Below are 15,532 nucleotides of genomic sequence, written 5' to 3' on the forward strand. Positions count from 1 at the left end.
GTCAGGTATTTTCAGCTTCTTTCTACTTTGTACACTTTTGGGGTTTATGTTCATCGGAAAGATAGCATGAAAAAATTTCATGGAAGAGACTGAGAGTGAAAATAGCCAATTTTTCCATACATACAAAATGGATGTCACCTCACAATTCATCCTCGGCTTCCTGGCAGTGTCAAGCAGAGTCCCTGGTTCATAAACTTATCTTTATTTTAGAGCCATCATTCTTTTTCCTTGGTTGATCGAAATTATTGCTTCTGCTGGGTGGGTTTACCATGAAGAGACTGATGGGAGTACATTTCTAGGCCTGGAAAAGGCAGGCGTGAGGCACGGTGGATGAAGTTAAGAACAGATTCGAGATCCAACCAAGAATGGCTCCATGAAAAAGAGAAAAATTCACTGTTCGCAGAGAATTTTTTGTTGGTTTAGGATGCCAAAAACCTGACACTGGTGTTTCCCCTTCAATGTGTTGGGTTTCTATCCAAGGTTTCATCATTCGAGCAGATGAAAACATAACCAGCGAAACAAGTTATTGCCATTGACAATATTTTTGCACATACAATCACTGCGCAAATGCATTGGCTCAGTGGAGAAAGAACGCCGAGGACACAGTATTGAATTGTAAATAAAAAGAGAGACAAATTCAAACGAAATGGCTAAAGAAAAAGTACAGGTGAGTTAATAGCTCACAGCTTTTTAATGAGAAGATTCACTCCATGTTCAGGTTCTATAACCAACCTAAGAGCTGGGGCGTGAATGTATTTGGGTGATATAGTGAAGGAGAAATTGGAAACGATAGTTGCGATGAGGATTTTGAGTTCTGCCATGGCAAAATGCTGTCCGAGACATGTCCGTGGCCCAACACCAAAGGGCATGTAAACATGAGGATGCTTGCAGGCGCCACTGACCCCATTGGCAAACCTCTCAGGATTGAACTTGTCAGCGTCAGATCCCCATATTTCAGGGTCTTGGTGTAGGGTTACAATCAAGGTCCAAACGTTGACACCCTTGGGCACAAAAATGTCTCCAAATTTCATGTCCTGTAACGCCTCCCTGGATATCACACAAACTGGAGGGTAGAGGCGCAGAGATTCATGAATCACCATCGTCAACTGCAATCAATCAAGTTGCTTATTAGTCAATTGGATGATGTTTTAACAGTTAAAGTAACCGGAGAGATGACTCAATCGGAAGGGCTAGCATAGAAGAAAGCACTCACTGTTTTCATCCTGCGAACCATGCCAGCATCAGGCATTTGCCCCCCACAGACCTCAAGCACCTCGGCTCGAACTCTATCTTGCCATTCAGGATTTGATCCCAAAAGCATCATTGTCCATGTTGCAGTGACGGAAGTTGTTTCATAGCCAGCCAAGTATATGTTCTTGCAATTGTCAACAACGAAACGGTCCATTTCAGCTTTGCTGGTCTCACTATCCTTGGCTCCTTTCAGGATTATTTCTAACAGGTCCTTCGATGTTTGTTCCTTTTCTTCCTTCACTTCCTTCAAAATTAAAGCACGCACTTCTTTCTCTAATCTCCAAACTTCTCTGTTGCTCTTAGTTGGTAGAGCCCTGAAAAATCACAAAGTTAACCCTTGCTCTTAAGTACTAAACTTTTTGATAAATTTCAATATAAAAAACTGAAGCTGTAAAGCTGTGTACCTCAAAATGGGAATCCCAGAAGACAAAGCTTTCTTTGACATGGCTCCTTGAAGAGCTCTAAGCTTGAGGAATATCTCTTCTCCTTTGGCATAATTACTCCCAAAACATGCTTTTGAAATCACATCTCCAGAGAAGCTTCTCATGTCTTCATCAACGTTGATGTCCACAACTCCTCCCTCACTTTCAATCCTTTTAGTCCACGAATCAACTACTATATTCGAGGATTCGACCATGATGCTCATGAAATTCTACAAAAGTTGGACCATTGTTAAAATAGCAAGAAATTGTAGATGTGTGTGTGTGCATGTCTGAGCGCGCGCGCTCATGGGATGCCAATGATTGAAGCACATTTTACCTTGACATTCTCCATGTAAAATTCAGGAGCAAGGATCTTTCTCTGATGTGCCCATATAGCACCATTTGAGGTCAGAATACCTTGGCCAAGCAGAGGACCGCGCTCTTTTACTTGGTAAGAAGGCTTCCCCAAGTCTAAGGAAGTGCAGATGCTGATTTCCTTCACCGCATCAGGATGGTTCATATGCAATATCTGTATGTTCCCAAGCGAGAACATGAATGTTGAACCTGAAAAATGAAAGTAATTAGACTCTCTTCAATTGAAATGATATGATTTCAACATAATTAAACATGGTGTGTTGGAGTTAAAAATGAGAGATTTAAGAGTTGATCTATACCATATTTCTTGCTCCATTGCTCGAAGAATGAGAAGGGAGTGTTGGAAGAATTATGACTTATCACTTGTTCTCCTTCCCGTGATGCTTTTGAGACCTTAGATCGTGCCTTCTTAATGTCCCGTATGTTTCCAAGCAAAAATGCAGGCGGTGGACCTCGGATACCTTGCTTTCGTAGCTTCGAACGAAGCTTTTCTGGCTTGAATATTAGAGCATCACACATCCGTATGACAATGCTGACAAGGCCGATAAGAGCAACGGCAACTGTGACCTTGGGCAGCAGCAGCAGCAGCTCCATGTTTTGTTCCCCTCTGTCTTCCCAACTGCAACCGTGCAAGTACTTTTCTCCCTGATGCAAGCTTACTTATACATTTACTTGCCTTGGACTTCTCACATATCAAGCTATATATTCCAGATTATAATAATCTGAAAGAAGAGTCCTAATTAGCAACGTAGTTATGAAATTCTAGTCTTTTTTGGATTATGAATTTTAACTTGAGCTGTATATACCTCAGAGAGGCACAAGAGAGAATATTGCCAATAAGACAACAATAGGAATTACCCAGCATATAAACGTTGTGGCTTTTTGGATTGATAAGGAGGCTACTTGGCTCCTCGGTTGGTTTGTCCTGGACCTCAGGATGATCGCCGCCTAAAAGCCTATGGCCAATACTAGCGCTATCTTCCGAAAGATCATAATGTTATATCTATTTTGGTTTAAAGAATTTTTTTTTTATAAATGTATTAAAATACTATTTTTTAATTTTTAAAAATTATTTTTGATACTAAAAAACATCAATTTTTTGCACTTAGTAATTTTCAATATCCCAAATATCGGACGTTATGTTTTTGGCATCTGTCTAAAGGTGCCTTATGCTGTCGGTATGTAATCATGTTCTTTCTGGATTTTTGCTAAGGTGGTATCAACCCTCCTTTTTTTTTTTTTTTTTTCTTTTTTGAGAACATGCAATTGCAGAAGCTCCTTGGTGCTGGGAACCTCCATCAATAATGGTATAGTAAATCTTCACAGCGACTTATAAGAACTAAGATTAATGATGAGAGGATGAGGAATGTCATGCCAAATGCATATTGAAGTTTTGGAGGAAGGGATGATGATGCCGCGATGTCTTGTATGCTAGCTTTTTCAATGTTTCTGTTTTGACGAAAATGACGAATGTATACAAAATCCTTTTAATTACTAACTATAAATTAAAAGGCATTATTTTTTTTTTTACTGTGAATTACATCATAAAAACTGATGCCTTTTAGTTATAATTTTTTTTTCTGTTTTTTAATTAATTTTTTTTGTTTAATTTAATTTGTTAATATTAATTTTTTTTCTATTTAGTTATAATATTCTTATAACATGGATACCAGGTTTCACAAATTAACCTAGTTTATTCAGATTTTTTTTATTTAGTAATTTTCTTACGATAGATTTTTTTGTTTTGTTTTTTTTAATTAATCTTTTTTTTTGTTTAATTTAGTTCATTAATATTATTTTTTTCTATTTAGTTATCACACTCTCATGACATGAATCCCAAGTTTGACGGGTTAACCTGATTTGACGGGTTAACCCAGTTGATTCAATTTTTTTTTTATTTTTCTTCATTAGTTTTTTTTCTTTCAATTTCATCTTTTAATATTGTAACTATAACTAAATGAGGTCAAACTTTTACTGGGGATTGCACTATGCAAATTCACAGTGAAAGACAAATGCCTTTTAGTTATAGGTTTTTTTTTGCTTTTTTCTTTTGAATTAATCTTTTTTTTAATTTAGTTCGTTAATATTAAATTTTTTTTTTGTATTTAGTTATCACACTCTCATGACACGGATCTCAGGTTTGATATGTTAACATGGTTTGACGGGTTAACCTAGTTGATTCATTTTTTTTTCTTTTTATTAATTAGTTTTTTCTTCCAATTTCATCTTTTAATATCGATTTGATTGAGAATTAAATTTCATGATTTGTTTTGTTTACTTTTCATTATATTATTGTGATCTTATGAGTGGATTTTACTATACTCCTCCTCGCAAAGCACTATCCATTGGAATAGTTCTTTACTTTGTTGTTTTTTTCTTTTCAATTAATTTTTTTTGTTTAATTTCATTATGTAATATTAATTTTTTCTATTTAATTATCATATTTTCATGACACGACCTTGCAGCCAGATTCATATCCAAGGCTCTTGGGTTTAGTATTGCAACAAGACCCAAGGCTCTTGAGTCTGACTTTGCAGGCAAACTTACTTAAACTTAAGTCATGCAAGTTTAATATTATTATTAATATTAAAAATATTATTATTTGTATTATAAATATTATTCTTGAGTCAGGCGTTGCAGCCAGACCCAAGACTCTTGGATCTCGCTTTACAGATAGATCTAACACTCTTGGATCTTAGATTTTTTTACATTTTTTATGCCAAAAAAATTGATCCACGGCGTAGTGCGGGCCACCTAACTAGTCTTAACAAAAATAGCATCGCCAAATAAAAACCCTTTATTAATGGGAATTCATTCATACCAATTTTAAACTCATAATTATCTGATTTGATTGTTTAAAGATTTTAAATTAAAAAACTAAAAACTTAATTATTTTAGTTTGATTTTGTGTTTAAAAATGATATTTGTAAAAAAAACGTTGTTTGAGAGGCCGAAATAATTATTTTAGTTGTGTTCTATGCCACAACTCGATTCCCAGATCTATAACTGACACTTAGAGAAGGTCCCCTTCCAAAGTTTCATATCTATGCAAACCCAAATTTATACACGAACTTATCCTTTAAATAACTCAATTTGAGTTCAACGCAACACTAATAACAAAACAAACTTCATTGTATAGTTTGATTATTTTAATATAAGAATTAATATAAATTCATAGTTGTGGAGCATTAACTAGACATAAAGGAAAAATGATTACAATAAAAAAACAGGTTCTGAAGGTCCAACAAAAGTGACCCGCTAACAAGTTATAAGCTTGAAAAAGATAAATAATGAAGGAGTGAGTTCAACAACTCTGTGAGTAGATAACGTTTAATATATATACGCGAGGTATATATATGAAAGTTTCTCAAATAGATCATAAAAATATCATAAGGTAAAACTTGTTATAAAATCAAAATGCAATGAGTATGAGGCACCATACTATGAGATGATCAATCCATATAGGTTGATGACTCCCCCGACCAACTAGAATTTCAGATACAATGTGCACAAAGACTAACACTATCTTGTTAGTATGAGTATTTTAATTGACATACAATAGGCTTCTATCATAATCAAACATACAAATTCATATCCGAAGACTTAACTCATGACATCAATTAAATGAGGAGCTATCAATTTAGAAGTCAATCTAAAAATGTATATTGACTCATATTAAGAATTCAGCTTTAACAATTAATTATGCTTTATCGTAACAAATGATAATAATCAACATAGAGACACACACACACACACGATCCAATTCGTATTAATAATTCAAATATTTATACTATTTCTCATGCATATATAAAATTATCTACTCACCTGACTCAAAAGCGAACATAACTCGAAAGCAAATACCGAAGGAAATCCCATTGATGTCACGCATGTGAAATATCAGGATTATCTGAATATAAAAGAAGACATTCTAAAAAATGACTTGAAAAGAATGTATAACCTATTTAATAAACTTAACTAAGGATCTAACTCATAACCCTATATGTTTATAAACTAAACTAGTCATTTTTTTTCAAAAACCAAATAATTAAATGGTTTTCTCGAAATTTAATTCAAGAGAAAACAAATCATAAAAGTTGATAATAATTCACCAAATAACCCTCAAATATTCATCAAACCAATCTGAAAAAATTAAAATTACAGCTAAGACCAATCTGGAATTTTATTAGATTTTAGGGGTCAAATTATAATTTTATCAAATTAGAAGACCAAAATAAAAATATCATAAATTCATAACTATATTAGATTTTTGCCCATTATTCATCCTCAATTCTGTCTAGAATCTTTAATTATGCTTCAGGGACCAATTTGTTTTTTCCAAAGTTTAGGGACTAAACTGTAATTTTCATAAATTGAGTTACCAAAATGAAATTGTCATTTTCAACCTCAAAACTAGATTTTTCCATAGATCACCTACTGATATATCAAAATTTCTAACTCAAATTCATCATTTAAACAAACCATAACTCAAAATCATCATTGTTACCTAAAATCTTTTAAAATCAACTAAATAACTCATTACTCATAACAATTAACCTATAATACTCCAATCAATTCATCAATCAACCTCAAAACAAAATCTTCAAAACCTTAATATTCAACAAAACATAATACATAACCAAAGTGTAAATCTTACATTTTAAACTTATTTTCTCTAACTCTTTTCTTCTACCTTTATCTTTTTCTCTTCTTTTTCTTTCCCTCACATGATTTTATCTCTATGAATTCAGATATCTTCTTTTTTTTCCTTTTCTATTTATATTTATTAACTTTTTATTCAATTACTACAATATCCCTTCTTCATTTATACATCTAAGCTTTCAAGAACTTTGTTGTCTTTTCCTATTATTCTCTTTTTTATTTTCAAAACATCACATTCTAGGTTGATTTACCGGTTATAAAATTGGAGTTTCAATGATGAGTGATAAAAAAGTATTCTAATCCAAAAAGACATCATAATTCATGTAATAAAAAAAAGAATATATATTACTATTTTAAAGGGTGTCAATTTAAAAAAAAATAAAATAAAAAAATCCTTATTTAAACGGCTAACAATTCAAGAGTATCCTTATAGATTCCTGACCTAAAATACCGGGAGACTTGCAAAAAAATTCGAAAACTTAGGATTTGTGAGAAGAGAGAAGAAAATGAGGGGGCTCTTATATGAGTGCATCAACAAAAAGAGGGAGCTGTGATTCACGAGTTTTTGAACATATCTAAACAATAAGTTAAATACCGTTCTGCAAGTCAACATACAACCCTAGGTCAAAGTTACAAGAAAGTGGACTTGTACAAATTGATGTGGTTTTTGTTTTTTTTTTTACATGCTTTCGATCAATTCAATCGAAATAAGAGTCTATCTCAACTTCAATGGATTCGCCGTCGGAAGTTCTGTTTGAGCGACATAGTTGCAAACTTTTTGTAGGCTCCAGGATTTTTATGACTATTTTTGAATTATAGATCAATACAACAAGAAATTTTTCTGGGTATCTTTTGATGTGCTTTTCTTTGAACTTTTTTACCATAAAAGCCGCAGTTCTCCCCCGTCAATAGTATATTTGAGTCTCACCATTTCACTCCTATGGTAGGATTTTTTTCGGCTTTGTATTTTCCAATCAAACTTGCTCAGCTGACAAATATGGTTTGAAACATAGAGAGGCAGTTTGGGATTTTTCCAAGCTACCAGAGTCTCCCTTCACTTTGTGCAGGTACCTACTATCAGAAAGCGATTTTCTATGATTTTCTGTGTAAGCATTTTTCTCTGCTTTTCCTGACAGTTTGTGCTGTAATATGGAATTAAATTGTATTTTATTTATTGATTGAAAATGTCATTAAATTAAGGTTTGCTTCGGCGTGGCTCTCATAAATGTCTCTTGTAGCTTCCCCTAGGATAGATAACACGATCGCATATGATCTTTCGTCAGCATCCATTAGTTGGGCTAGCAGTTATCCCATCTTTGTATGCACGCTGATGCCTTCAGAACTTTGCCTTTGGTGTGGTGGTGGCCACGGTCAGTCTGTTCGGTTTTCTCCGCTGGAATCTCTCTCCTCGGCACTATATTAACGTTCTTAGGTTGCCAGAAAATAATATCGAGGTCTGTTACTCTTCTCCCATTTCCTGAAATAACCTTTAATTGTTAATGACGTTTTCATACAATCATATAATATTAAATTAAGATTGTTGACCGGATTCTTGGCGGATCCTTCAATGCTGTACTCTATCAGGAGCTTGGCCGGAATGATTTCTACAAAACTGGAAGTTTTGAATGCTCAGACAATATTGAAGTCAGGTATTTTCAGCTTATTTCTACTTTGTACACTTTTGGGGTTTATGTTCATCGGAAAGATAGCATCAAAAAATTTCATGGAAGAGATTGAGAGTGAAAATAGCCAATTTTTCCATACATACAAAATGGATGTCACCTCACTATTCATCCTCGGCCTCCTGGCAGTGTCAAGCAGAGTCCCTGGTTCATAAACTTATCTTTATTTTAGAGCCATCATTCTTTTTCCTTGGTTGATCGAAATTATTGCTTCGGCTGGGTGGGTTTACCATGAAGAGACTGATGGGAGTACATTTCTAGGCCTGGAAAAGGCAGGCGTGAGGCACGGTGGATGAAGTTAAGAACAGATTCGAGATCCAACCAAGAATGGCTCCATGAAAAAGAGAAAAAAGTCACTGTTCGCAGAGGACTTCTTGTTGGTTTTGGATGCCAAAAACCTGACACTGGTGTTTCCCCTTCACTGTGTTGGGTTTCTATCCAAGGTTTCATCATTCGAGCAGATGAAAACATTGTTTGCGTGAGCTGTACAAATCTACACACAACAGGAAACTACAGCTGTCATATTCTAGTATATCTCCTATTTATGTAAATCCCGATTGTTATGGAATGGTAGTTGATTTCTTTCCAAAGACAGCTAATAAGGCTATAAACTGCTATGTATATATATATTCAGTCTCAGAAATAAAGAGTGAGAAAGAATTCTTGCAGGAAATCTCTTTAGGTTAACAAACATAACCAGCGAAACAAGTTATTGCCATTGACAATATTTTTGCACATACAATCACTGCGCAAATGCATTGGCTCAGTGGAGAAAGAACGCCGAGGACACAGTATTGAATTGTAAATAAAAAGAAAGACAAATTCAAACGAAATGGCTAAAGAAAAAGTACAGGTGAGTTAATAGCTCACAGCTTTTTAATGAGAAGATTCACTCCATGCTCAGGTTCTATAACCAACCAAAGAGCTGGGGCGTGAATGTATTTGGGTGATATAGTGAAGGAGAAATTGGAAACGATCGTTGCGATGAGGATTTTGAGTTCTGCCATGGCAAAATGCTGTCCGAGACATGTCCGTGGCCCAACACCAAAGGGCATGTAAACATGAGGATGCTTGCAGGCGCCACTGACCCCATTGGCAAACCTCTCAGGATTGAACTTGTCAGCGTCAGATCCCCATATTTCAGGGTCTTGGTGTAGGGTTACAATCAAGGTCCAAACGTTGACACCCTTGGGCACAAAAATGTCTCCAAATTTCATGTCCTGTAACGCCTCCCTGGATATCACACAAACTGGAGGGTAGAGGCGCAGAGATTCATGAATCACCATCGTCAACTGCAATCAATCAAGTTCCTTAGTCAATTGGATGATGTTGTAACAGTTAAAGTAACCAGAGAGATGGCTCAAGCGAAAGGGCTAGCATAGAAGAAATCACTCACTGTTTTCATCCTGCGAACCATGTCAGCATCAGGCATTTGCCCCCCACAGACCTCAAGCACCTCGGCTCGAACTCTATCTTGCCATTCAGGATTTGATCCCAAAAGCATCATTGTCCATTGTGCAGTGACTGAAGTTGTTTCATAGCCAGCCAAGTATATGTTCTTGCAATTGTCAACAACGAAACGGTCCATTTCAGCTTGGCTTGTCTCACTATCCTTGGCTCCTTTCAGGATTATTTCTAACAGGTCCTTCGATGTTTGTTCCTTTTCTTCCTTCACTTCCTTCAAAATTAAAGCACGCACTTCTTTCTCTAATCTCCAAACTTCTCTGTTGCTCTTAGTTGGTAGAGCCCTGAAAAATCACAAAGTTAACCCTTGCTCTTAAGTACTAAACTTTTTGATAAATTTCAATATAAAAAACTGAAGCTGTAAAGCTGTGTACCTCAAAATGGGAATCCCAGAAGACAAAGCTTTCTTTGACATGGCTCCTTGAAGAGCTCTAAGCTTGAGGAATATCTCTTCTCCTTTGGCATAATTACTCCCAAAACATGCTTTTGAAATCACATCTCCAGAGAAGCTTCTCATGTCTTCATCAACGTTGATGTCCACAACTCCTCCCTCACTTTCAATCCTTTTAGTCCACGAATCAACTACTATATTCGAGGATTCGACCATGATGCTCATGAAATTCTGCAAAAGTTGGACCATTGTTAAAATAGCAAGAAATTGTAGATGTGTGTGTGTGTGTGCATGTCTGAGCGCGCGCGCTCATGGGATGCCAATGATTGAAGCACATTTTACCTTGACATTCTCCAAGTAAAATTCAGGAGCAAGGATCTTTCTCTGATGTTGCCATATTGCACCATTTGAGGTCAGAATACCTTGGCCAAGCAGAGGACCGCGCTCTTTTACTTGGTAAGAAGGCTTCCCCAAGTCTAAGGAAGTGCAGATGCTGATTTCCTTCACCGCATCAGGATGGTTCATATGCAATATCTGTATGTTCCCAAGCGAGAACATGAATGTTGAACCTGAAAATTGAAAGTAATTAGACTCTCTTCAATTGAAATGATATGATTTCAACATAATTAAACATGGTGTGTTGGAGTTAAAAATGAGAGATTTAAGAGTTGATCTATACCATATTTCTTGCTCCATTGCTCGAAGAATGAGAAGGGAGTGTTGGAAGAATTATGACTTATCACTTGTTCTCCTTCCCGTGATGCTTTTGAGACCTTAGATCGTGCCTTCTTAATGTCCCGTATGTTTCCAAGCAAAAATGCAGGCGGTGGACCTCGGATACCTTGATTTCGTAGCTTCGAACGAAGCTTTTCTGGCTTGAATATTAGAGCATCACACATCCGTATGACAATGCTGACAAGGCCGATAAGAGCAACGGCAACTGTGACCTTGGGCAGCAGCAGCAGCAGCAGCTCCATGTTTTGTTCCCCTCTGTCTTCCCAACTGCAACCGTGCAAGTACTTTTCTCCCTGATGCAAGCTTACTTGTACATTTAGTTGCCTTGGACTTCTCACATATCAAGCTATATATTCCAGATTATAATAATCTGAAAGAAGAGTCCTAATTAGCAACGTAGTTATGAAATTCTAGTCTTTTTTGGATTATGAATTTTAACTTGAGCTGTATATACCTCAGAGAGGCACAAGAGAGAATATTGCCAATAAGACAACAATAGGAATTACCCAGCATATAAACGTTGTGGCCTTTTGGATTGATAAGGAGGCTACTTGGCTCCTCGGTTGGTTCTTTGGCCAATGCTTGCGCTATCTTCCAAAGAGATAGGCGCGCTATATCTATTTTTGTAAAATAAGTGAGTTTAAAGTTTTTTTTTTTTTTAAATATATTAAAATAATATTTTTTATATTTTAAAAATTATTTTTATATCAGCAAATAAAAAAATTAAAAAAATTAATTTGAAAAAAAAAATAAAAAAATTTAATTTTTTTTAAAAATACTTTTAAAATACAAAAACATTAAATTTTTACATCCATTGATTTTCAATATTCCAAATATTAGACGTTATGTTTTTGGCATCTGTCTAAAGGTGCCTGGATGCTGTGGGTATGCAATCATGTTCTTTCTGGATTTTTGCTAAGTTCAGCTGTATATATTGCCAATAACCTATATTGCCAATAACCCTCTTTTTTAATTGCAGAAGCTCCTTGGTACTGCGAACCTCCATCAATAATGGTAAAGTAAATATTCACAGCGACGTATAAGAACTAAGATTAATGATGAGAGGATGACGAAGACATATATATATATATATATATATATATATATATATATATATATATATATATATGTCCGTGCCAAATGCCTATTGAAGTTTTGCAGGTAAGGATGATGATGCCGCGATGTTTTGTATGCTAGCTTTTTGTATGTTTTGATGGAATTGATGAATTTATTAAAAAAAAAAACCCAGTGCAATAGTAAAAGGCCTCACCTTTTATTAACTAATACTTTAAAAGATGTGGAGAAAATACTTTAGCTTTCTCCGCATCATGTACTTTTTTTTATTTGTTTTTGTTTTTTGTTTTGCTTGTTTTTTTTTTGTTTTGTCTTTTTTTTCCCACATATTTTTTTTATTTTTTCCTTTTTTTTGGGCTTTACATGTTTTTTTTTCTTTTTTTCCATTGTCTTCTTCTTCTTCTTTTGTTTTTTTTTGTTTTTTGTTTTTGTGTTTTTTTTAAATTATCTTTGTTGATTTTTTTAATATTAAACTGGTTGAAAATTTAGTTTTGTAGCTTTTTTCTTTAAAATATTATGGATTACTATAATGTTTCCCTACATGACTTTTTTTTTTTTCCAAAATGGTGTTTGTTGATTTTGCTTTGTAGTTTTTTTCTTTAAAACACTGTGGATTGTTACAATGTTTTCCCCATATGGTTTTTATTTTGCTACAGTGTTTCCCCGCATGTTCTTTTTAATATTGAGCTAGTTGAGAATTACAACTGTAGATTTCCCCACATGTATTTTTTCCATTTGTTTTTGCTTTTTTTTCCCCAAAATTGTCTTCTCTCTTTTTATTTCATTTTTTGTGTTTTTTTTTCAGAATTGTTTTTATTGATTTTATTTTTTTAATATGAAGTTGGTTGAAAATTTAGCTTTGTAGTTTTTTTCTTTAAAACACTGTGGATTGCTACAGTGTTTTCCCACACATGGTTTTTTCCCCTTTTTTATGATTTTTTTTATGTTTTTTTTTCATAATTATCTTTGTTGATTTTATTTTTTTCATATTGAGCTGGTTGAGAATTTAGCTTCGTAATTTTTTTCTTTAAAACACTGTGAATTGCTACAGTGTTTCCCTATATGATTTTTTTTTGTTATGATTTTTTTAAAATTATCTTTATCGATTTTATTATTTTAATATTGAGTTGATTGAGAATTACAACTGCAGATTTTCTCATGAAACACTATAGATTGCTACAGTGTTTCCCTGCATGGTTTTTTTTTCCTTTCGGTTTTTTTTGTTATGATTTTTTCCAAAATTTTCTTTGTTTATTTTATTTTTTAAATATTAATCTGGTTAAAAATTTAGCTTTGTAGTTTTTTCCTTGAAAACATTGTGAATTGCAACAGTTTTTCTATATATATATATATATAGATCCATGCCAAATGCATATTGAAGTTTTGCAGGTAGGGATGATGATGCCGCGATGTTTTGTATGCTAGCTTTTTGTATGTTTTGATGAAAATGACGAATTTATACAAAAAAAAAAACATTTTAATTAATTAATTATAAACTAAAAGACATTAGCTTTTTAATTATGGATTGTAAAGTGCAATCCACATAAAAAAACCTTACCTTTTAATTATAGTTTTTTTATTTACTTATTTATTTATTTTATTTATTTCGTTAATATTAAATATTTTTTATTAATTATTACACTCTCATGACATGGATCTCAGGTTTGATAAGTTAACCTGATTTGACAGTCAGATTTTTTTTCTTTTTCTTAATTAACTTTTTTCTTCTGATAGATTTTTTTGTTTTGTTTTTTCTTTTTAATTAATATTTTTTTGTTTAATTTAGTTCATTATTAAATTTTTTTCTATTTAGTTATCACACTCTCATGACACGTATCCCAAGTTTAACGGGTTAACCTGGTTTGACGAGTTAACCCAGTTGATTCAGATTTTCTTTCTTTTGCTTCATTAGTTTTTTTCTACCAATTTCATCTTTTAATATCATAACTATAACTAAAAGAGGTCAACCTTTCATTATAGATTGCACTGTGCAAATCCACAATGAAAGGTGGATGCCTTTTCGTTATAGGTTTTTTTTTTTTTTGCTTTTTTTTCTTTTTAATTAATTTTTTTGTTTAATTTAGTTTGTTAATATTAATTTTTTTTTCTATTTAGTTATCACACTCTCATGACATGAATTTCAAGTTTGACAGGTTAGCCTGATTTGGCGAGTTAACCCAGTTGATTCAGATTTTTTTATTTCTTTTTCTTCATTAGGTTTTTTCTTTCAATTCCATCTTCTAATATCGTAACTATAACTAAGAAAGGTCAACATTTCATTGTGGATTGCACTGTATAAATCCACAGTAAAAGGCAGATGCCTTTTAGTTATAGGGTTTTTTTTTTGCCTTTTTTTTAATAATCTTTTCTTTTTTGTTTAATTTAGTTTGTTAATATTAATTTTTTTTATTTAGTTATCACACTCTCATGACACGGATCCCAGGTTTGACGGGTTAACCTAATTGATTCAGATTTGTTTTCTTTTCTTAATTAGTTTTTTTCTTCCAATTTTATCTTTTAATATCGATTTAATTGAGAATTAAATTTTATTATTTGTTTTGTTTACTTTTCATTAGATTATCGTGATCTCATGAGGGGATTTTACTGCAGCCCTCCTTGCAAAGCACTATTCATTGGAATAGTTCTTTGCTTTGTTGTTTTTTTCTTCATTTTTTCCTTTTCAATGAATCCTTTTTTTTTTTTTTAATTTTATTCTGTAATATTTATATATTATCAAAAAGAACGATCCAATTCATATTAATAATTTCAATATTTATATTATTTCTCATGCATATGTAAAATTTTTCACTCACCTGACTTAAAAGCGAACATAACTTGAAAGCAGATATTGAAGGAAATCCTATTGATATCCCGCATGTGGAATATCAGGATTATCTAAATATAAAAGGAGACATTCTAAAAAATAACTTGAAAAGAATGTACAACCTATTTAATAAACTTAACTAAGGATCTAACTCATAAACCTATATATTTGTAAACCAAGCTAGTCATTTTTTTCAAAAACCAAATAATTAAATGATTTTCTCGAAATTTAATTCAAGATAAAACAAATCATAAAACTTGATAGTAATTCACCAAATAACCCTCAAATATTCATCAAACCAATCTGAAAAAACTAAAATTACAGCTAGGATATATTTGGAATTTTATCCGATTTTTAGGGGTCAAATTGTAATTTTATTAAATTAGAGGACCAAACTGAAAATGTTATAAATTCATAACTATATTAGAATTTTGCCCACAATTCATCCTCAAATCTGTCCAGAATCTCTAATTATGCTCTAGGGACTAATATATATATATATTTTTTAAAGTTTGAGGACTAAACTGTAATTTTTATAAATTGAGGTACCAAAATAAAATTGTTATTTTCAACCTCAAACCCAGATTTTTTCACAGATCACCTATTGATATACCAAATTTTCTAACTCAAATTCATCATTTAAATAAACCATAAC

At 33.1% G+C, this 15,532-nt stretch overlaps 1 protein-coding gene and 1 long non-coding RNA gene across 4 annotated transcripts; one reads left to right on the forward strand and one right to left on the reverse strand.

Moving 5' to 3' along the window:
• Positions 1-507: 507 nt before the first annotated feature.
• LOC7494901 (cytochrome P450 714C2) lies at positions 508-11,477 on the reverse strand. Of its 3 annotated transcripts, none has more exons than XM_052455188.1 (5): positions 10,924-11,476; positions 2,011-2,237; positions 1,656-1,903; positions 1,214-1,565; positions 508-1,106 (listed from the first exon to the last, which is right to left on the reverse strand). In XM_052455188.1, exons 1-5 carry the CDS (start codon positions 11,219-11,221, stop codon positions 681-683), a joined length of 1,551 nt encoding a protein of 516 aa, XP_052311148.1. In that variant the 5' UTR covers positions 11,222-11,476; the 3' UTR covers positions 508-680. The 3 variants fall into 3 exon arrangements, with proteins under 3 accessions (XP_052311148.1, XP_002311971.3, XP_052311147.1); XM_002311935.4 differs by lacking the exon at positions 10,924-11,476 and adding an exon at positions 2,348-2,896; XM_052455187.1 differs by lacking the exons at positions 508-1,106; positions 1,214-1,565; positions 1,656-1,903; positions 2,011-2,237 and adding exons at positions 9,050-9,681; positions 9,786-10,137; positions 10,228-10,475; positions 10,587-10,813 and having other exon boundaries at positions 10,924-11,477.
• Positions 7,290-9,062, forward strand: LOC112328383 (uncharacterized). Its single transcript, XR_008059896.1, has 2 exons — positions 7,290-8,161; positions 8,292-9,062. It is a non-coding gene; the product is annotated as an uncharacterized LOC112328383 (long non-coding RNA).
• Positions 11,478-15,532: the final 4,055 nt, after the last annotated feature.

Source organism: Populus trichocarpa, chromosome 8 (genome assembly GCF_000002775.5).
Source record: "Populus trichocarpa isolate Nisqually-1 chromosome 8, P.trichocarpa_v4.1, whole genome shotgun sequence".
NCBI classification, from domain to species: domain Eukaryota; kingdom Viridiplantae; phylum Streptophyta; class Magnoliopsida; order Malpighiales; family Salicaceae; genus Populus; species Populus trichocarpa.